This window comes from Ceratotherium simum, chromosome 38 (genome assembly GCF_057802395.1).
Source record: "Ceratotherium simum simum isolate JZ-2026a chromosome 38, ASM5780239v1, whole genome shotgun sequence".
Lineage (NCBI taxonomy): Eukaryota > Metazoa > Chordata > Mammalia > Perissodactyla > Rhinocerotidae > Ceratotherium > Ceratotherium simum.
In genome coordinates this window covers 24475325-24499649 of record NC_141937.1, presented here as the reverse complement: position 1 = coordinate 24499649, position 24325 = coordinate 24475325, and the positions used below count along the sequence as shown (strand labels likewise).

Below are 24325 nucleotides of genomic sequence, written 5' to 3'. Positions count from 1 at the left end.
AGGCGTTTGACAAAATCCAACACCTTTTCATGATAAAACACTCAAGGAGAAGGGTACTTCCTCAACCTGCCAAAGGGCATCTATGAAAAACCCACAACTAACATCACACTTAATGCTGAAAGACTGAAGGTTTTCCTGCTAAGCTCAGGAAAAAGACAGGATGTCCACTCTCACCATTTCTAGCCAACATTACACAGGATGTTCTAGCCAGGGAAAACTGGCAAGGAAAAGAAATACAAAGCGTCCAGAGTGGAAAGGAAGAAGTAAAACTACATCTATTCATAGACGATATGACCTTGTATCTGGAAAATTCTAAGGAATCCGCTAAGAAAGTATTAGAACGAATAAATGAGTTCAGCAAGGTTGCACAACACAAGATCAGTATATGAAAATCAACTGTACTTCTTTTTTTGTTGGGGAGGAAGATCAGCCCTGAGCTAACATCCGATGCCAGTCCTCCTCATTTTGCCAAAGAAGATTGGCCCTGGGCTAACATCCGTGCCGGTCTGCCTCCACTTTATATTGGACGTTGCCACAGCATGGCTTGACAAGCGGTGCGTCGGTCTGCGCCCAGGATCCGAACCTGCGAACCCCGGGCCGGCAAAGCGGAGCGCACACTTAACTGCTATGCCACAGGGCTGGCCCCTCAACTGTTTTTCTATACGCTGGCAATAAACAATCTGAAAAGTGACATTAAGAAAACTATTCCTCTTACAATAACACTGCAAAGAACAATACACTTAGGAATAAATTTATCCAAAGAAATGCGAGACTTGTACACTGAAAACTATAAAACATTGTTGAAACAAGATTTAAGTAAATGGAAAGACATCCCACATTCAGGAAACAGAAGACCCAATACTGTGAAGATGGCAATATTCACCTAACCGATCTACAAAATTAATGCAATCTCTATCAGAATCCCACCTGTCTGCAGAAACTGACAAGCTGATCCTAAAATTCACATGGAAACGCAAGGGACCCAGAAAAGCCGAAATAATCTTGACAAAGACGACCAAAGTTGGAGGACTCACTATTCCCCAATTTCCAAACTTACTACAATGTTACAGCAATCCAGATAGTGTGGTATTAGCATAAGGCTAGATATATAGATAAACGGAATGAACAGAGAGTCCAGAAATAAACATTTATGATCAATTGACCTTGACAAGGATGTCAAGACAATTCAATGGAGAAACACTAGCCTTTTCTTTCTTTTTTTTTTGTTATTTTATTTTATTTTTTTTAATTTAATTTTTTGTTTATTGCAATAACATTGGTTTATAACATTGTATAAATTTCAAGTGTACATCATTATACTTCTATTTCTGCATAGATTACCATGTTCACCACCCAAACACTAATTACAACCCATCACCACACACTTGCGCTGAATTATCCCTTTCGCCCTCCTCCCTCCCCCCTTTTCAACAAATGGTGCTGAGACAACTGGATATTCACGTGGAAAAGAATGAATTTGGACCCCTATCTCATTTGTATATACAAATATTAACTCAAAATGGAATAGAGACTTAAATGTAAGAGCTAAAACTACAAAACTCTTAGAAGAAAACATAAACATAGTCAATCTTTGTGACCTCAGATAAGGCCATGGTTTCTTAGATATAACACCAAAAGCATAAACCACAAAAGAAAAAAATAAACTGGATTTCATGAAAATTAAAAAAATTTGTACTTCAAAGGACACCATCAAGAAAGTGAAAAGACAATCCACAGAATGGGAGAAAATATTTGTGAATCATACCTCTCATAAGGATTTAATATCCAGAATATATAAACGGCTTTTACAACTGAAGAACAAAAAGATAATCCAATTTAAAAATGGGGAAAGGATATGAATAGACATTTCTCAAAAAAAAAAGACATGCAAATAGCCAAAAAATACATGAGAAGATGCTCCACATCATTAGTCATCAGGGAAATGCAAATCAAAACCACAGTGAAATACCACTTCACATCCTCTGGTACAGCTATAATAAAAAAGACAGACAATAACAAGAGTTGGTGAGGATGTGAAGAAATTAGAACCCTCACTTACTCTTGGTAGGACAGTAAAATGGTGCAGCCACTTTGGAAAATAGAATGGCAATTCCTCTACGTTAAACACAGAGGTACTATATGATCAGCAATTCCACTCCTAGGAATATAAACAAGAGAAATGAAAACATACATATTCACAAAACTACACAAAAGTTCACAGTAGCATAATTCACAATAGCCAAGAAAAAGAAAAATCCAGATGTCCATCAACTGATGACTGAATAAGATGTAGTATATTTATACAATGAAATATTCTACTATAAAAAGAAATCCACTACTAATATACACTATAATATGGATGAATCCTGACAACATTATGCTGTCATAAGAGTACATATTATATGATTCTATTGATATGAAATGCCCAGAATAGACAAATCCATAGAAATAGAGAGTAGATAAGTGGCTGTGAAGCACTGGGTGTAGAGGGTAAAGGGGAGTGACTGCTAATGGGTACAGAGTTTCTTCCTGGAGTAATGAAAATGTTCTGAAATTAAAAAGTGTTAATGATTGCACACCTCTGAATATAATGAAAAGCACTGAACACTACACTTTAAAAGGGTGAATTTTAGGGCCGGCCCCGTGGCTTGGTGGTTAAGTGAGCGCGCTCCACTGCTGGCGACCCGGGTTCGGATCCCGGGCGCGCACCGACGCGCTGCTTCTCCGGCCATGCTGAGGCCGCGTCCCACATACAGCAACTAGAAGGATGTGCAGCTATGACACACAACTATCTACTGGGGCTTTGGGGGGAAAAATAAATAAATAAAATCTTTAAAAAAAAAAAAAAAAGGGTGAATTTTATGGTATGTAAAAATATTTCGGGCCAGCCCCGTGGCTTAGCGGTTAAGTGCGTGCACTCCGCTGCTGGCGGCCCGGGTTCGGATCCCGGGCGCGCACCGAGGTACTGCTTCTCTGGCCATGCTGAGGCTGCGTCCCACATACAGCAACTAGAAGGATGTGCAGCTATGACATACAACTATCTACTGGGGCTTTGGGGGGAAAAAAATAAATAAATAAAATCTTTAAAAAAAAAAAATCTCAATAAAGCTGTTATTTAAAAAGAAGGAATCAACTTGTATGAATGATAAATAACACACATAAACAGGCAAAAATAAAAGAATATGAATTTAAGGCAAAAAATGATTGCAATTATCAATGAAACAAGTTAAAACATATTATATTCCTAAATATAATTTAAAAATCCCTTTTATCTGGGATTTTAAAATATCTTTCATAAGCAATGAATGAATTTAACTATTTAGCAACTTAAATAAAATGCAGTATAGTAAGAAGAAAAAATAAGACTATAGTTTAGCGTTTTTGCAATTAAGCTTCTTATTTCCCTCTGTCTTGCACTCCATTTTTTAAAACTTTTATTTCATTCAAGATTTCAACACAGAAAGTATTTACCAGGTGAGAAACTACAAAGAAAATGCAGTGTTCTCTTAAACAAGAACTTTGATCATACAATGAAATAGTACGATTTTGGAAATACATATAAATAAAAATCCTCTCAAAACACATCTTACTCTTTATAAATTATGATCATTTATATTTCATCTAACAGTTGAAAATATACATTAATTCCTAAAATAGACTGATGGAAATTATTCAGGAAATTCCAATTTTAAATTATAATAATTAAAAAGTAGGGGGGCTGGCCCAGTGATTAAGTTCTCGTGCTCCACTTCAGTGGCCCAGGGTTCACAGTTCGGATCCTGGGTGTGGACCTACACACCGCTCATCAAGCCATGCTGTGGTGGCGTCCCATATACAAAATAAAGGAAGACTGGCACAGATGTTAGCTCAGCAACAATATTCCTCAAGCAGAAAAAAAAATAAAAATGGGCAGAGGATACGAACAGACATTTTGCCAAAGAAGATATACAGATGGCCAACAGGCACATGAAAAGATGTTCAACATCACTAATTACTAGGGAAATGCAAATCAAAACTACAATGACATATCACCTTACACCCATCAGAATGGCTATAATTAGCAAGACAAGAAATAACAAATATTGGAGAGGATGCGGAGAAAAGGGAACTCGCATGCACTGCTGGTGGAAACGCAAACTGGTACAGCCACTATGGAAAACCAGTATGGAGATTTCTCAAAAAAATAAAAAGTAGGGAAAAGAGGCTTTGGTTCAAGATAGTGATACCAGCTCAAGACAAGGTTGACATAGGGAAGCCATATTGTAGAAAAGAAACCCTACTGTAACTCTGAATGACCTCTGACTAACCAACCCAGCTGGATCTGCACCCTCCAGGAGATCTAACTTCTCTGTAGATTTTACAATCCCTGCTTGTGCACGTACCTCCCAGCTGCGATAAGATGATGACTTTGTTCTTTTGAGTTTCTTAGGAATGTGATGACCCCTGAACAGAGAATCTATGCTGATAGCCATCATCAATGACAACTGAAAGATCTGGTGTGGCACTCCCAGTCTGTAACACCAGAAGGCCCGCATTCCTAACCCACTCCCCTATAACCCACCGTCCTATATAACTGCTGTAAGACTTTGTGCCCCCTTAAGATGGTTCTTTTGGACATGAGTCAGCCATCTTCCCTCTGGCTAGCAAGCTGTAATAAAATGCCTTTTCTGTGCCACTATCTTGTCTTTTGACTACTGGCTTTTGTCTCACGGCGAGCAGACTGTGCCCTCTGTGTGCTAACAATAGTAAGCTGAACAAATGTGTTTGCTTCACTCTGTCCCAAGAACCTATTAAAAAAGTACAGTGAAAAGACAAAGGCCTTGAAAAAATATAAGGGAAAAAAATATGCAATATAAAGGATTGTTTTAGAAGATGCAACATTTAACAAGAGAAAAAAAAAGTTATCTAAGAAGTAACAGAAGAAAATACGTTTTCCTTAGCTTCTAAAGAACATGGGTCTTCAGATGGAAGTACCCAGGGTGATAAGTGAAATAAGACCCACACCTGAATATACCACTCTCAAATCTTACAGAATGAACACTTTTTAGAAGACCCTAGTCTACCAAGCCAGACCTGGTGGTGTAGCAGTTAAGATTCAGCATTCTCACCGTCGCGGCCTGGATTCCCAGTGTTCGTTTCCCGGTCAGGAACCCACACCACCCGGCTGTTGGCTGTCATATTGTGGCGGCTGCATGTTGCTTTGATGCAGAAAACTCTGCCACCAGGATTTCAAATACCAGCAGGGTCACCCAAGGTGGACAGGTTTCAGGGGAGCCTAAGACAGATGAGGAAGAAGGACCTGGCCACCCACTTCCGGAAAAAATTGGCCATGAAAACCCTATGAATAGCAGCGAAGCATCGTCTGATAGAGCACCAGAAGGGGAGAGGATGGTGCAGAAAGACCGGGCAGGGTTCCGCCCTGCTGTCCACAGGGCGCTAGGAGTCGGAATCCACTCAACAGCACTAACAACAACACAGACTACCAGGAAAAAAAACAAACACCGAAGAGGTCATCTGCAAAGGAATGACGACCAAACAGACAAATCTGACAAACTGCTCTCAAATAACACCAGTTGCTAGAAGACCGTGGAGCAACACCCTCAAGAGGAAAGCAGTTTTCCATTTAGTATTCTACATTCAATCAAACCACTGAAAAAGTTTAATAAGAAAAGAAAGACTTTTAGATAGGCAAGGCCTCAGACATCTTAATCACTGTCTTAGAAAGCCTGTGCTTTCTAAGACTGTGCTCCAATCAACTGAAGAACCAAAAAATAAAAAAACAAAAAGCAAGGACATGGGATCCAGGAAACAATAAGTTCAATCCAGAAAAAGATGTCGGACAAGTCCAGGAAGACAGCCATGCAGTGGACATGAAGAGCACAGGTCCAGATTGGAGGGGAACACTGGGGGACTGAGGAATGACAGACGTATGAGAACAAGAGGACTCCACCCTTGAGAAGCCCGAGGAATCGAAGCAGTGGATGAAAGCAGCCAGTGCGGGGGGGGGGGGGAGCAAGGAAGACAGCTGTACAGGCAAGAAAACGTACTCATACGCTCATACGATCCTACTTGGCTATAGAATAAAAAATCGTCCTAACAGGAAAAATGAGTCATACTACATTTTCAACTTTTAGAACCAAACAAAAAGTTTATATTAATATACATGACAGCTACTGGGACAGGAAAGAAGGAAGAAAAAGGAAATAAATACGGAAAGAGTGATAGGTTAAGATTTTCACTTTACCAAGTAGGGAGCCAAGAGCTACTATGTATAGTTGATGGAGCAAGAAATAAAGAATTAACTGTAATATAGTTATTGAAAGTTACAAAGGCAACCAAGAGAGACAGCAAGAATAGTGAGGTGACTATATTGGGGGGGGGAGATAAGAATCAAATACTCATTTTTCAAGGAAGGAAATCGACAGATAATTTCTAAAGTTGATGAATTGAGAAACAGTGGCCAAGCATTTTACTTATACTGTCAGCAACATGAGTAGAAACAGTTCTTCTGGGGAACCGGGGCGGGGAGGGAGGAGGCCTGGGCGCAGCAGGGCACATGTTGTTACTTTTCATCACAACCCCCTCTGATACCATTAGCACTAGAAAAAGTGAATCAAGAGCCCCTTTAGATCCACACCACAGGAGAACCTTGTTTTCATGCTACCTCATACCCTGGAACAATAAACCTCTTGCCTAATCCCTCTCCCTTCTCCATAACCACAGTCATTCCAACTTTACCTTCTTTCATTCATTATTTTACGGATTTGCATGGCAATAATAATGGACAAATTAAGGGGGAAACCAAGCAGAGCTTCTTGTACTAAAGATCCTATTTTGTCTCCATGTTTTTTCCATCTTGTAGCTGCTAAAAGGTAAAGATGGAAAGCAACAGAATGATATTCGTTAACCATGTTTGCTTAACCCATTCACTTAATCTTTCTTCACTGAGAACTTTAACAGGCACTGAAGATATAAATCATAGTCCCTATTCTCAAAAGTCTTATTTTTTTTTTTTATAATTTTATAATTTTATTTATTTTTTCCCCCCAAAGCCCCAGCAGATAGTTGTATGTCACAGCTGCACATCCTTCTAGTTGCTGTATGTGGGACGCGGCCTCAGCATGGCCAGAGAAGCAGTGCGTCGGTGCCCGCCCGGGATCCGAACCCAGGCCGCCAGCAGCGGAGTGCGTGCACTTAACCGCTAAGCCACGGGGCCAGCCCTCAAAAGTCTTATAGTCTAGTAATAGAAATATAAAAGCAATATAGCAGTTAAATGCAGATACCTCCAAATACCGTTCATTTTGAAGGTGAGAATTTAGCTTGAAAAGAAAAACGCTTCCTAATTATTTTTACCATCGTCAGTTCATTTGGGTTTCAGTCTGTCCGTCTTACATTATTAGATGTCCATGCTATTCTTTTGTTTTCCTCCTTGCTTATTATACAGTCATATTTGGTTCTGCAGATATTTCCTTGTTTCCTTAAACAGAGATCTTCTGTGACTGAATTGTAAGATTATTTTTGAAAGTGCTCCATATAGGCTACCTAGACTTTTAAGAGTCTTAGGTAACAGGAACGTGGCAATCTTCTCTCTTCACTCCCAGAGTCTGGAAGAGTGTTTGGCACAAGCAGGCCAAACACTTGATAAATATTCATGAATGAATGAACGAGCTTTTTTAAAATCTAAGAAACATGTTTATGTCCAGCCATATCTCCTTAGGGAACATTAGCTCACTTTTCAGAAAGCCAACAAAAAGTATAGCATAGTAGAAAGATGTTCTAGTTCTGCCTCTATCAGGGGATTGGACTAGATTGTTTCTAGGGTCCATTATAGCTGTTAATATTCCATGAATCCTCACATCCAGCCTATTCATTTTACCTTCCAATCATCTGTGAGGTTTGTATCACAATCACAGCAATAGTTCCTCTTAATGCTTATGCTTCCTTCTGGGATTTCTACTGTACAGTCAGCAAAGTAGAATAAAAAAATAGTAAAGGAAGCAGGCCATAGGATCTCAGCCAGAGATAAGTTCTGAAAGAACAGCTCCTAGACAAGTCTTCACTCCTGTCACTACCACTGTGTATTATACACATATTTTGACAACCTCTACTTTTATGAAGAATGTGATAATATCGATACTGGTATATACTTAGTAAATTATTAAGATTTTTAAAAGCTTATATATCTTCTCAGAGAATCTGTTCATCAATTCCTGTCAATGAGGAAAAAGGCACAGAAAGTACAGGCATTATTCCAACCTCTACAGAAGTGACATATTCAATTTTCCAACCTAGGAATGTAAGATTGGAGTACATGTAAAATGGAAAGCAACTGGAGAACTTTGATATCCTGCACAGTTTCTAAAAATACATTTATATATCCTGCAAAGTTTAAAAATGAGAATATGGATAACCATATTTTTCATGAACTCATAAGTGACTAATAAATTATCCTACAGTATTATACATTTAATTATATCATATTCTGTGAAAGTAACTTTCTTGGAGCAGATATTCTGCTAACAAACCAAGAAAGACTTGTAAGGGTAAAGTGTTCCTTCCTGCCACAGTAAAAAAAAGTAAACTCAAGAGCATAATTTTAATCCATCAGAAACCCTGAAGATTTCCACTAACTTCTGTTACCATTTCTTTTAGTACATTCTTACACCTTCGACAAGCAAGGTAATTCACACCTCTTTAAGTATTCTAGTAAGCCTTCAAGGTGGTGCCACTCTGAATTGGCTTACTACTGTGAATAAAAGGTCAATGGATGATTTTTATTTTTAATGGTTAAGTTTGAAGAGATTTAACCGTAATGTGATTATTTTTCAATAACAAAGTTAAAATCTAATCCCACCATAATGTGGTCAAAGAATATTGATGAAAGCATTCTTAAAATGAAAAGAGGATGAGTTTTAGCATCAGACCAGCTCTACCACTTACTTTGTGTGAACACAAATAGCAAATCACTTAGCCTTCATTTCTTTCTTTGTTATTCCATACTGTTATGAGGAATAAATAAGAGTCAACAAATTAGAGGGGCAGTACATCACACATTTGTCCTATTCAAGATAATACAACCTGCTAAAAAAAAATAAAATTTCTAAAGTAGCAGATTGCAAGGAAAAAAACAGAAACAGAAAAAACACAGACCTGTGATAACTAAGACAACCTACGTGTGCCGCAGTTTTGTCATCTGTGAAGTGCTTACCTGCCTCCTTCAACCTGATCAGCGAGAGGATGACCTGCAAGTTTAAGACTAGACTTTTCAACCCCATAATTAGACTACACGGTCTGTTTTCACTGCTGGTTCTCATGTCTACTGATACACTGATAGGAAGGGGAAACACCCTGACCCAAACCTGGAACTCCAACTCCTCTCCATCTTCATATATTTCCTACATCACAGTTTCACAGCCCTGTCTCCAAAGGCAATGGTAGAGCAGAGTGTCAGCTTATTTGCTCGTGGTTATACCACACATCTCAAGATGTTAGGATTGTTTTAAAATGACATTCTCTCTACATACGCTGCCTTGAACATGGTTCTTATCTGCCATCTGCCTAAGAATACTGCTACCCTGCCTGTGGAACATTTAACCAGTATTTCTCAACTCTGGCTTTCATTATAAGCAATCCATGGAGATTTAAGATTAAAATATTACAGATGTCAGGCCCCATGCCAGACTCACTGAATCAGAATATCTAGAGAAGAAATCCAAGCCTATGTTCGGGCATTGTTTGTATGTTCTGTTTTTTTTTTCAGCTCTACAAATTATTCTAACGTGTAGCCATGATTAAGAAAAACTGGAAAACCTTGTGGGTGTAAGTATAATTAAGCATTATCTTCCATAAAATTGATTTATATATATAGTAATGATTCATTAAATCATTTCTCAAACTTCCTTTCCTCAAACAGAATCATGAATCCCCTTAATATCTAATCAGAGGTCTTATTTTCCAAACTTCTAATAATTTGCTGCTTCTATCTGAACTAGCTTCTAATCAACTTGATAGGAATATGCGCAAAACAAAACCTTAATAAGTCTTTACCAAAGTTTAATACAGTAAAAAACATTTCATTTTGTATTTTATGACCTTTGAATGTATTTGCAACACAAAGCCTTTGTCAAATAACAATTATTCACACTTTTATAGTAGAGTACCCCTATTCTATAGTTTCACCAACTCGACAAACATCAATTTTAAAACCTCTTTTTGAAGATCATATATTTTTTCACCTATAAAAATGAATACAGGGGCCGGCCCGGTGGCGCAAGCGGTTGGGTGCGCGCGCTCCGCTGCGGTGGCCCGGGGTTCGCTGGTTCGGATCCCAGGCGCGCACCGACGCACTGCTTTGGCAGGCCATGCTGTGGCGGCGTCCCATATAAAGTGGAGGAGGATGGGCACGGATGTTAGCCCAGGGCCGTCTTCCTCGGCAAAAAAAAGAGGAGGATTGGCGGATGTTAGCACAGGGCTGATCTCCTCACAAAAAAAAAAAAAAAAAAAAAAATGAATATAGACTTCCGGTTTCTGGTCTAGCACATAAGAAATTTGGAAGTCACCATTCCATCCCAACAACAAAAAGCTGAAAAAACAACAAATCAACAACTCTTCTTGGATCCATAAGACAAGTGAGGTCACAGAGCAAATCGCTGCCCACAAAATTGTAGAGAAAGACAGGAGAATACAACTTACCAAAACAAACCAACCAGTAGACACATACTGCTGCAGGAATCAGTGCCCGCGTAGGAAAACCCTACACTGTAATTGATGAATTGCTAGAGGCTTTAAGTAGACAAGTCTGAGAGGCAGAAACTCCAGGGGACCCGGTCATGGGGGGGTCCCCACACTTTAGTATGTTTTACCATGAGCTGCACCAGGTTCTCAGTGAATATCTGAGAAAAGTCCCTTTCTGCTTCCAACAGGGGGAGGGGGAAAGTAACCATATTTAAACACACCAGGGCATTCCGTTCTTAACAAAGTCTGCCCCCAGGAGAAACTAAACATAGCCTAAACTCCTAGGGGTTTATCAGAGCCTAACTGTCCTGGGGGAGGGGAAATACCCAACTCCAGCCAACCTAACTCCGCTGGGGAAGGAGGGACTGAGAAGCACTTGTGAAGTTCACAAGTCCAGAAGCATGGGCTCAGGAAAAGACTATAAGACCTAATCATAGGACTACAGAATGCTTCCCCTACCCCAACACCTTACCACCAAAAACGAATCTAGACACAGACCTTGCACCTTTCACAACAATTAATTCCAAATGGATCAGGGACTGAGATGACCTTGTGTATGGTGATGACTTTTCAGATACAACAACAAAGGCATCATCCATGAAAGAAATAACTGATAGGCTAGACTTCATTAAAATTAAAAACTTCTGCTCTGCGGGCCGGCCCCGAGGCTTAGCAGTTACGCGCGCACGCTCCGCTGCTGGCGGCCCGAGTTCGGATCCCGGGCGCGCACCGACGCACAGCTTCTCCGGCCATGCTGAGGCCACGTCCCACATACAGCAACTAGAAGGATGTGCAACTATGACATACAACTATCTACTGGGGCTTTGGGGGGAAAAAAAAAAGGAGGAGGATTGGCCATAGATGTCAGCTCAGAGCCGGTCTTCCTCAGCAAAAAGAGGAGGATTAGCAGGGATGTTAGCTCAGGGCTGATGATGTTCCTCACAAAAAAGAAAAAAAAAAAAAAAACTTCTGCTATGCAAAACACAATGTCAAGAGATTGAGGAAATAAGCCACAGACTTGGAGAAAATATTTGCAAAAGATACATCTGATAAAGGACTATTATCCAAAATATACAAAGAACCCTTAACACTCAACATTAAGAAAATGAACAATCCAATTAAAAAATGGCCCAAAGACCTTAACAGACACCTCACCAAAAGATATACAGATGGCAAATAAGCATATGAAAAGATGCTCCACATCATGTGTCATCAGAGAAATGCAAATTAAAACAAGAAGGAGATACTGCTACAAACCTATCAGAATGGCCAAAATCCAGAACTGACAACACCAAATGCCAACGATGATGTGGAGCAACAGGAACTCTTGCTCATGGCTGATGGGAATGCAAAATGGTACAGCCACTTTGAAAGACACTTTGGCAGTTTCTCACAAAATGAAACACATTCTTACCACATGATCTCATAATCACACTCCTTGGTATTTACTCAAAGCAGCTGAAAACTTATGTGCACACAAAAACCTGCACATGGATGTTTACAGCTGCTTTTTTCATAACTGCCAAAACTTGGAAGCAACCAAGATCTCCTGCAGTAGGTGAATGGATAAATAAACTGTGGGACACCCAGACAATGGAATTCTATTCAGCACTAAAAAGAAATGAGCTATCAAGCCATGAAAAGACACAGAGGAAACTTAAACTCATATTACTCAGTGGAAGAAGCCAATCTGAAAAGGCTACATACTGTATGATTCCAACTATATGACATTCTGGAAAAGGCAAAATTATGGAGACAATAAAAAGATCAGGAGTTACGGGAGAGGGAGGGCTGAACAGGTGGAGCACAGAGGAATTTTAGGGCAGTCAAACTATTCTGTATGATAATACTACAATGGTGGGTACATGTCATTATACACTGGTCCAAAACCATGGTATGCACAACACCAGGAGTGAATGAACCCTATTGTAAACGATGGACTTTGGATGATTATGAGGGTCAACATAGGTTCACCCATTGTAACAAATTATCCACCTTGGCAGGGATGTTGATAATGGGAAAGGCTACGCTGAGTGGGGACAGGGGTATACGGGAAATCTCTACCTTCTGCTCAAATTCTGCCGTGAACCTAAAACTGTTCTAAAACATAAAGTCTATTAAAGATTAATATATTAAGAAATAAATCAAGCCACATCCTCATGATTATAAGGGTGGACATAATTTTTACTGCTGACACAATTCTAACAGTCTGCTATTTAAGCAAAACTATAACGTGCACTATTTCTGCAGTCAATTTTAACAAAATGCTAAAATTAACTGTGAAAGATGCATAGAGTCAACATTTAAAACTTCCTTAACTCAACACAATTGTAAGAGTTTACAATAAATGTCCAATGGTACTGGAAAAATCATGTCAGTCACCTGCTTTCTTTTCAAGCGCATGAACCAAACACCAAAACAAAAAGTAACGGCAGCATCTAGACTAAGATGTAATTGTAGTATTAACTGGGTGGAAATAGGCCTCTAGTTACCTCTGCCACCATTATTTTGAATAAGAATTTTTTTATTATTTATAGACAAATTAGAGTGGTTGAAAAAATATCCACTCATTATTTACTGTTTTGGAGTTAGGATTATCTCCAGAGGGGTCAAAATGAATTATATGTATTACCACAGGCAATTCTCTAGAATGGCTTTTGATATAGAAATATACTTTTAAATGAACCACTTGCTCCGTCTACGATGAAATAGAGTCATAAATAATAGAGGTCCGGGTTAAAGAAACAAGAAGGAACGTACATTCTCACACGTCAAGTAAAAACAATCTTTTCTCCCAGCATCCAGTCTCAGAGGTTTAACGGCTAAGTTCTTTTCTCAAGTACTGCAAAGTGAATTTTAAAAGAAAAATACAACACGTTATGAAAAATATAGTACGAAGATGGAACGGACGGTAAAATCTGTCTCGACCATTTTTCTCCTTTTCAAAAGACAAAAAGGACAAAATGCACAAAAGGAAAGCAATTTAGCAGAAAGTACTGCAATAGTTGAACCCACTAGATTTATGGGCCCCTTTGGCAGAGGACCGCTGTGAAAAAGCAGGGGTACCGCTATTACAAGAAAGGATTATATACTTTCAAGAAAGGGTAGGAGTCATCACTCTTCAACAGACAACCTCCCCAGGAGGAGCTCCAGAAGCTCTAGACAGCGCTTACTAAAAGGAAAACACGACCAAAAACCACCAGAAAAACATTTCTAATTTAAAAAACAAAACCTTTCTTTTCATGTGAATGAAACAAATATGTGACTATCTATTTTGCAAATAACATCACGTGTTAAGCAAACCTTAATTTTCAAATGATTATTATAAAACCAAAAATATCAGTTATTTTTAACTTAAAAACCTTTACATTGTTCCCCATTTTAAAGGAATCTAAGTTATTCTAGATTAATGCTCATTTTCAAATCACAGAACCAACAGAAATATGCTCAGCGTGTCATCATTACATTTTTTTTGTCTTATATAACAACTTCCAAAAGGACTAACACCAGTTGGAGAGAGGGAATCAAGCAGAAATTAGCCTTCTTTACTGAATAAAATTATATCTATGTTTACTGCTACTGGAAAGTGATGCAAACAGTGAGCAACTATAACAATTTTTCAAAAAGCAGATATAATTTCAGTTTTCAATTAAAGTACCACCTCCATTCTTTCCAAGAAGGGGCATGCAATCTGACTCGAAAGAAAGTAACTACGTACCTGAATTTGCTTATATGAGCTTTATGAGGCTGTTTTTTTTTAAATACATTATTTTTCAGGTTGTTTTCTTCCACAAACGAAAATGAGTTATTTTTTATCAAAATTTGCAGAATTTTGCAGTTCTTCCAATGCATGAAGTTAAAGCCAAATACAACCAAACCCCATCTTTTATGTAGTGACATTCACCTCTATAATCCAATTATTTACACGTACATTGACAGTTATTACTGTTCCAAGTTACCACACAATTACCAAATCTACAGTCAAATTACATACCGGCAACTCAAGGAAGATAGTCTCTATACTAAACCTCTTACACAAAAATTAATAAAATCATGTGATTAGGAACTCAGTATTATTTTTAAGTAATTTCATTTCAATTTTACATCCAGACCATTAATATCCAAGAAAAGAAAGTAAACTTTGTCAATAGTGTTTAAAAATGACCCAAGTTTCCTATGTCATAACAAGACTTATCTGTTATACAAAGAAAATGCAACAACCCATCATCTTAGTATTCAACGCGAGCTGCTGTTTCAACAATGAAAAAAGTATGTGTTTTTCATATGCTTTTTCTTGCTCCCTTTTGTAAACAAAGGTTTACACCTGCACATCCACTGACTTGGATTATGAATGCAGACAACAGATACACAGTAAAGGGCCCACAATGGGATGGAATCTAATACTTCATCCTCTGTAACAGGTAGTCAGAACAACCAATCAGAAGACCACTCTATAGACAGAGACGGTCCAGAGCGTTCCCAAACCCTCCACGGAAAAAGAAATCCTACAATCCTGGAGCTGGAAGGACTCTTGGAAATCACGCGTCCTAGTTTCCTCATTTTACAGGAAAAGAAACTGAAGCCCAGAGATTTTAGTTAGCTTATCCAAAATTGGTCTGAAGACTAGAAGACAAATCTCCTGAGGATAAGGTAATTCTTCCAAAATTCCTTGACTTTTTTCCTTCAGGATGGCAAAGTCAAGTTATAAGTTTAAAAGCAAATTATGCTAGAAAACAAATGGAAGACAAAGAGAACACCAAACAGAAATAAAAACCCATCTTACTTAAAGCAGAGAGGCTTTCCACGCACAGAATTGATGCCCCAATAATGAACATAGTAGCCCTTTTCAATTCCATTCAGATTCTATTACACCTTGTTTTCCTCCGCAAGAAATTCATTGCAAAATAACTGCTTCCGGGCAGACACGGTTTCTGGCTGTTTCTAAAGCAAATGTGCCTATTCTTCTTACTGCAGTACTCCATGCTGAGGATCACAACCTATAGCTAACACAGTACTCAGTCTTCCTTTTATACAAAGTCCTCTTTGAGGAAGAGCTAAGAGTTGAGAAGTCAAAGTATTTCAAAGTCCTTGTTTCTCCTCTACAGCCAGAATTCCAAATGACTAGAATTCTTCTACGAACAAAAAGGACGGCAGGGGAGAAGAGTAGATAAAAATCTGGCTAAACTCTAGCTAAATTAATTGTTTCACTTTTAACTACTTTGCACAAAAATCTTATTTCCAAATCTGTTTTCCCTGTTTTGGAAAATAAAACTAATGAGCAGCAAGTCAAACGTTCTAATGCTATCTTACAAGCACAAAGTCATTAAGCAATCATTTATCACCTACTATGTGTAACAAACTTACACATATATTATTACATCTAAACAGCAATTTTGCAAACTTGTGGTTGAGAAGAACACAACCATTTTAAAGAGACACTTGGAAAGAAAAATAGGGCTTTACAAGAACTTTTCTTCCAAGACTGCATTAGCCACAAAGAAAAGTGAAATTAAGGCCTTTCGACAGCGCCTGGCACCTAGTTGCCTCTGTGTGAGTAACTGCTGAAATAAATGAGTGCAGGACCTGAAAATTAAAACCACAAATAAACTCTCATATTAATAATAATATCATATATTGCATATTCACCAAAACAGTCCCTGCATGGTCTTACAAGCTACACATACACATTATTGCATGTAATCTTGATGCTAACTTTGTGAGCTAGGTAGGGTTATTATTCCTATTTAACTGGTGAAGAACTTGGGTCAAGCGTAATGGTTTCAACCAGGAGCTACTGGAAGTATGTGGGGGACTCTGGGTGGCACACTGACAGCAGAAGCAACCCTGGCATTTGGTAGGTGGGAGCCAGGGATACTAAACAGCCTGCAATGTGCTGGACAAATCCACCGAATCATCCAGCCCAAAATGCTGCCACTATGGAGACTCTGACCCGGGACAAAGTGACAAAGCCAGACAGCTCACAGTGACTTTATAAACTAGTTCAATTCAACAACAAAATCCAGGAAATCACCAAAGACAAACCCAAAAGGAAATCAAATACAAAAGCCTATCAACTTTCTAACGCTAAAATAACAAGTCGAGGCTACCTTCTCAAAACGGCAAGAGGACAAAAGTAACGGGGGACATAATTCCAAACTCGACATTAGTCTGCCACCCTCTTTACCAGGTTTTCTATTGCCGTCTTGTAATCGCCTCAGCCCGATATTTGCAAAACTTTACTATCATCTTTAGTTACTCTCGCTAGGATTTTACCAAGGAGGCATCAAGTCCTTCTCCAGTTCCCATGCTACTACCCATGTTTTAGATCCACTTTACTACCTATATGGACTAATGGTTACTTGTGAAGTTTCACTTGGTCTATTTTTTTCATCTACGACACCACTGTCCCATTAATCACCCTAAAAATCACACTGTTTTCCTGTCAGCATCTCCTTATATAACTACGAGGATTCCTCACTGAATCACACCCCAGACAACTCAAGTTAACATTCCAAGTTCTCCACCAACTGGCTCTTTATTACCCCCCTCAACTCAACTAGGATCACTATTTCAACCAGTCGCTTTAGAATTCCACTAAACCACCATGATAATTCTCTTTTCTCTACTTTTACCCATACTGTCTGCCTAGGATAATTTGAATCCCTGCCATTCTGAATCCTTATCTACTCATGTGTAGAAATGTCATCCAAGGCAATGAATTTACGTGTAATCTGACTTTGTGTCATGTCAACTGACCCCTAAATAATTATCTGATTTCAATTATGTTTATCTAGTTCTAGTCCTGCAGTCTGGACGGAAACTTTTTGAGGGTTAAGAATCGCACTTTCATTTCTTTCGAATACTCACCTAGAACAATACACAGCTACCTGGAATCATAGAATTGTTTCTTGAAGAAATTATCTAACACAGCACCATCATTTTAAAAGTAAGAAAAAAACTAATTCAAGGATACACAATTCTTTAATGGCAAGATAAAACCCCGAAGCCAGGCCACAATGTATAATGTAATGTTAACATTTAGTAAGTGCTTGCTAAACGAACTCCAAGGTACAAAAATTGTTCTGTAAGCCCGCGTTCAGCAACATTACACTGCAATTTAAAAGACAGTCTGTGCCTTACCAAAGCAGAAACGGTCTATTATACTGTATTTTCCACAAGTCAAGAAGACAATCAATGAGTAAAAACTCATATGTTTTTACAAAAGACCAGCAAATTTGAAATTCCAGTTTTCTCCTTAGTCCTTGAAATATTCATACATAAAATGACCTTGCTGTGTTTAAACAAAAATACCCTAAAAATAAGATCTGGGTAGCCCATGGGTGCAACAGAGTAGAGAACAATCTGAAATTATACTAGTAAACCAGGATCCTTAATGAGGACGAAACCAGCATTACTAGAAATGCCTTGATTCTTCAGGTAGAACCTTTTATTTCCCCTTTTACGTATTCATATGGGAATAGATAATTAGACTATTTGATCCCAATAGTTCTGATCCCTAGATTTCTCCTAAGAATCAAACTCTACCTACTTCTACGTGGCAAAAAGTGGAGAATTAAGATAATTAAATCACATCACTGCTGCATGACTTGCTATATAAAATTATGCTCTCCTGCTTCCGCTCAGTGAGTACATTCCAACCTCATATTCTCCCCAGAAGCCAAGAAGGTTGAACATAAAGCACATTTATAATGATATCATCAGCCATTTGCTATACATTAGTGCAGCAAATACATTAAATTTATCTTGCCTCATTATTGGTTAGATGTCTTTAAGGATTCAGATTTTCACTAATTCTTGTCTACAACATTAGATATCAGCTGTAACTTTCTCATCTAGTTGTTTGTTTGTTTTTTTTAACCTCAAAGTAGATAAACTTAGTACAGTCCTCCAACATTTAGGAAGACATTCTATTGGTCAAATCAGACATGCATTTCAAATTCTAACAGCCCAATCCTACTGAAAACACCTCCTACTTTCTGTTCCACAGTTAAATGAAAGAAAAGATTTTATCTAGAACTATATCGCTGCTCTAAAGATACCTTTTAGGACAAATGTATTACAGGCTACAAGAGTCTAACATGAGAAGAAAATTTTAAAGAAGCGGTAAGAGAAACCAATTGCAGGGGCCAGCCCGGGGGCGCACACGGTTAAGTGCGCGTGCTCCGCTGCGGTGGCCCAGGGTTCGCCGGCCCGGGCACGCACCAACGCACTGCTTGTCAAGCCATGCTGTGGTGGCGTCCCATATAAAGTAGAGGAAGATGGGCACAGATGTTAGCTCAGGGCCAGTCTTCCTCAGCAAAAAGAGGAGGACTGGCAGATGTTAGCTCAGGGCTGATCTTCCTCACAAAAACAAAAAAAAAAAGAAGAAACCAATTGCAATAGCAAAAAACATAAAAGAGCAAGAACAAAAGAACAGACTTGTAATAAGTCTGGATGTTAAACCCATACAGAGCTATGAAATTAGAAACTATAAATTTTAGCTGTCTAGCTTTCAAAATAACAAAGAACAGAGAAACTAACATATATCTTAAATCACATATGTGGAAATTAGATAAAAATAAAAAGGTCTTAGTCATTTTCTATAAATCAAAGCCGTAATAAATAAAGCTTATAAGCTTATCTGCCACTTAAACCCAACAGAAGGAATGACGAGGTGGCATTACTGGTAGGCAAACCAATTTAGCACTCTGGAATGTTCACATAAATCTTATAAAAAGGGAAAGTAGAAATACATGTGGTAAACAGTCTTCCTGACTTCTAAATACAGTAAGAGAGGTTCTAAAAAACAATTTAGACTATAATTATAAACCATAATTACAGGTTCACTTTCATTCATATAGTATTTAACTGTAAAAAAAATATGTATAAGCAAAAATCATATACAAGTGATGATTTTTGAACACCCGGAACTAGCTTTTATTTGGCAATTAGCATTAGGTCTAACATTTTAACTCCTTTCTCTGTGTCAACTTGCTAATTATTCAAATACATTAGGGGTAAAAGTCTTGTCTAAGGAAAATATTGGGTTTTACAAAATCAGCCTAGCTGGTGGTACTCACTTACATTAAATCATAAAAGGAGCAGATTGGCTGTTAAAAGACAAAAAAAAAAGTTATGTACCATAAGAAAATTGAGACTACGCTGGGAAAATGGTAAAAATTGAACCCATTTAAAAGAAGAGCAAAATAATCTAAAAATAACTGATTTAATTCAACTTTTTATTTTTTTTCTTTTGGTCCAGTGATAATATTTTTCCTGGGAACAAAAAAAAAAATCTGCTTTTAGTTCCAAATAGTCCATCTAGATCCAACAATGCACTACTCTTGTCACTACACAGCGTTTGCTGCACACTTAGTACCCACACTGACAAAATTAACTTTATTCCCATCATCACAAGATTAAAATAGGAACCCTAAACTAGAAGGTAGTGATCACTGGATACAGGAATAAAAGTATCTAAACAACTGAAGCCAAAAATATTCTAGTCTCAACTATCTAGATATTTGGGCAAGAGCCATGTAGACATACCGTCTTAGAAATTCACAGATTCAGATCTAGCCTGGTCGATTTTGCCATTTTAATAGGTCTGAGTACAGTACTGGTATTGACTATGAATCATAGACTTCACTTAGTAACAGTTCAATGGCCCATCTGAAAACTTGTATAAGCATTCTGAAGGTAGTACACTTGTCACAAATGAAATTTGAAGCATATCCTGCTAGCATTACAGTACTTCTTTGAAATGAAGATTTTGAAAGATTATAAGAACAAGGCAAGGCACATTAACTCAAATGCAGGTTCCCTCCCTCTTCTCAGGAACCACATAAATCTAAAATGCTAGGGCTAAAGCTGCCCCCTCCTCTGTTTTGTTTTGTTTTGTTTTTTTGACAATAGTAATGTCTCCTGAGATCATCTAATGATTTTTTTTTCCTATTTACTACCAATACATTACTTCAGTAACATGTAGGAAGCAGATATCCTACAGAGAGATAAACAAAGCATTCTCTTTTAAAAATCTTATGTTTAAGTTTAAAAATAAGGGCATTTAGGTTAAGTATGCTTAAATGTCATGGTAAAAGCAAACACAATTTTATTTCAAGTTAAATAGTTTTAAAAAGGAAGTGAGAAGTACTCTCCATTGTTCAGACCAAAAAAATGATCTTGAAGAATGAGTAGGTATTTGGAAAAAACGCTATGACAAACTACTATAGTTCATGCACAATCAGGAAAAATAATTCTATACCAATACTTCAGAATACCGGTAACCTAACAGAAAACCGGAAACCTAACAGTTTTTACTGTTACATACATACATAACAAACATAGACTACAAAAGGGAAAACATCAAGAGTAACTACACTTATCCATTTGCATTATACTAAGATAATGCTCTAAAACTTCTAGAAACAGCAACCCTTCATAACTATTTATATAAAATTAATTTGCAACATTTGTGTCCTAATGATTTTTCTAGAGACAAGTCAGAAACAACCAAATTCAAATTCAACCTCAATTCATTAGAATAATAAATAGGTCATAAATTCAACATCTACCACGCACAATATTTTTAAAAAGCAATTAATACATGCCCTGTGCTATTGTCTTTAACCCTCATCCTTAACATACTCTATCCAATAGACCACTAGTATAAGCAGATATATTTCCCCTTAGAAACTTCTAGCTCCTTGCAAAGACAGTAGCTATTCTTGCAAAACTTTAGAACTCTATGTGGATACATGTTTAGCTACTATAAACAGAGCTGAGAAACAACATAGTGACATATAACCTGATTATATGTATAATAATAAAAGGGAAAAGCCAACACCACATGATTTCACATAATATATACCCAATCATACCATTTCTTTGGAATTAAACAGGAAAAGCAACTCATCAGCAACATAAGAACTGGGGAGAATACAGCAGAAGTTAAAAAAAAGGAAACGAAACGAAAGGATACAGCCTTAATGCACCAGTCTGAGTGCCCACTGCCAGGATCTTCTGCACAGGATCAAAGGCCAGAGCTGACGGCTGATAGGGAAATCCATGGCGAACAGTCTAGGGATGAGTAAGTGACATCACAGCAACCGAGGGAGCAAGTGAAAATTAAAAACAGAAGTCAGTAGAGGCATTAGAATCTAGAAACAATTATAACTGATGCAAAACACATATACACACACTTACTGCTTTAAAAAAAAAAAACTATGAAATCTACATTAACAAATAAAACTTATTCACATAGAACCCGAAACAACAAAAATCGATCCCAGTGTTACACTTTCATTTCTGCTCTTCTGTAATGCTGGTACTATATAAAAGAAAATTTCTTCCTAATATTCTATACTATCATGTCTGACACCAAATTACTCAAGTTTGCAATGGTCAAAAATTCTGCAAATTCATTTAAAAATGCCATTCATGCTTTATTTCAAGTGTGACAACTTCGTTACTTCATTTGGACGCTGAATTCAAGTCCTTCGAAGGAAAAGCTGTCATATAATGACTTTAGTCAAGGATTCAGTAAAGCAATCATCAAACATCTATCCCAACGTTTTGCAACTGTAACAGCATGAAAATAGGGACAACATGTATGTTTGTACTTTGCTATTAAATCCTTAATATTTTTAGGGCATTAGGACAAAAAAGTGTACGTACACACTGTTAATAAATTCTGACATATGAACGCACGGTAGTTAGGAGGAGGGCAGGTTTTCATAAGCAGACAAGTTTGTATTTCTCGTTGAGCAGCCGGTGAGTTAATTCGCTGCATCATTCTTTCTGAATTACAGATCGCCACGGCAACGGACGTGCCCCCAGCAGGTAAAAATCACCGGACTTTTTACCCAAACATAATGATAAAAGGACCCTGTGATGCCACATGTTAAGCCTCCTACCCCGTTTTCAGGTAGAAGCGATGAGCAAAGATCTGGCTGAACAGGTTTGGCTTTCGGATAAACAACATCCATCAGACGCTGTTTCCAAGGGAAACTTCGAAGCGGGGGAATGATATGAAAACGCTTGAATACAAAAAGCCACCAGATTGTTAGGAATAGGAATTAAAGGTCAGTAGCACGCGTTCAAGGCAACCTTGAAACGACGGCTGCATCCGAAAAGGGGAGGAAAGAAAAAAAAAAACATACAACGAAAAGGGGCAGATGATGTCAATCTCCAAAATACCGCGCCGAGCAAACGTGTGCTCGAGCAGCGGCGAGCCCCTCAGCCGCGGTACGCTCCTGAGCGGCGCCCTATGCCTCGCACGCCCCTGTGAGGCCCGCGGGGCGCCCCAAAACGGCCCCGGTCTTGGGGGCGCGCGCCCCGCTCACCTTGCAGAGCTGGAAGTGCTCGGACTGGAGCGTCTCCTGGACCTCGGGCTCCCGGGTCCCAGGCGGGTGCTGCTGCTGCTGCTGGGCGGCCGACGACGAGCCGGCGGTCAGGCCGTCCAGCACCTTCCTGATGTTGAATTTCCTCATGGTCTCGACGGGGCGCCCCCGCGGGTCCCCGGGCGGGGGCACCGAGCCCGGGCCGGGGACAACTGCGCGCGGGGTCACCCGCGGAGGAGCGGGAGCGCGGGTGGCGGGAGGCGGCTGGGGAGAAGCACAAGCCGATCCAGACAGGAAATCCTGCGACGACGACGACGAGAGCGCGGGGACCCTCCGGCTCCGAGGCCGCCGCGGCTCAGCGCGGCTGCTGTGGCGCCGCCGCGGCCGCCGCCGTCCCGCCCCGCGGCCGGAGCCCGGCAGAGGCGGCGGCGCCCGAGCCCGCTCCGCCCAGCCTCACCTGGCCGCGGGCGGGCAGTGCGCCGCGCCGCCGCGCGGGCTCGCCCCCGCCGCGTCCATGCCCGCCCCGCCGCCCGCGCCGGCGCCCCTGCTGCCCCGGGGTCCCGGCGCCCGCCCGCGCCCCCGCCGCTCAGCGCCGCCGCCCGCCCGGCAGGGCCCGCAGGCGCCGCGGCGGCCGCGCGCCCCCGCCTCGCTCCCGCGCCCCCGCGCCCCGGCGCGGCCTCAACGCCCGCCGAGCGGCCGCGGCTCCGGCTGGGCCTCCGCCGGCCTGCGCATGCGCGCCGCGCGCCCCGCGCCCCCGCCCGCCCTGCGCGGAGGGCGGCCGGGGCTGCTCCTCCCTGCGGGAGCCCCGGAGCTGCGCCGTGTCCCACCCCGATCGCCCGGGGTGTGCAGCCGCTGCGCCCGCCGCTGGGACAGGAGCGGTGTAGACGGCCCAAAGCAGCGGGACAGCCTGGCTGCACACGCCGTCCGGACAGCGGGGTCTCCGCGCGCCCCCCTGCGGGCTGCAGCGGGGGGCCTGTTGCTTTCCTGGTGGGCCTGGTGCGGGGGGTACTGGGTTTGGAAAGACAGCGTCTAGACCACGGTTGTGCCGGTGGCAACAGGGTGGCCCGCTTCCCGGTACTAGGAAGGGACAGGCACCTCCGGGGGGCTGAGTGCTTTCCTGAAGCTGCTCCTCCAGGGACGGGCAAAGCGCGGGCGGGGCGGGGAGCTGCCGGGACAGCCGAGGCTGCCCCCCGGGAGCCGCTCCGGGGCCGGGTGTCCGCCCCGGCCGGCGACACGCCAGCCCGGATCCG

General features: G+C 40.3%; 1 protein-coding gene across 4 annotated transcripts in view; it reads right to left on the bottom strand.

Annotated features, from left to right (window-relative positions):
• STXBP5 (syntaxin binding protein 5) overlaps positions 1–23472 on the bottom strand; it is a 170082-nt gene extending 146610 nt beyond the window's left edge. For 3 of the 4 annotated variants that reach the window (XM_004440948.3, XM_087425201.1, XM_004440949.3), the window contains exons 1-2: positions 23079–23471; positions 21716–21813 (exon numbers count right to left, since the gene is read on the bottom strand). In XM_004440948.3, the coding sequence (XP_004441005.1) occupies positions 21716–21813; positions 23079–23225 (245 nt within the window). In that variant the 5' untranslated portion in view covers positions 23226–23471. Of the gene's footprint in view, positions 1–21715; positions 21814–23078 lie in introns of all 4 variants that reach the window. The other variant, XM_087425202.1, reaches the window with a different exon arrangement.
• Positions 23473–24325: the final 853 nt, after the last annotated feature.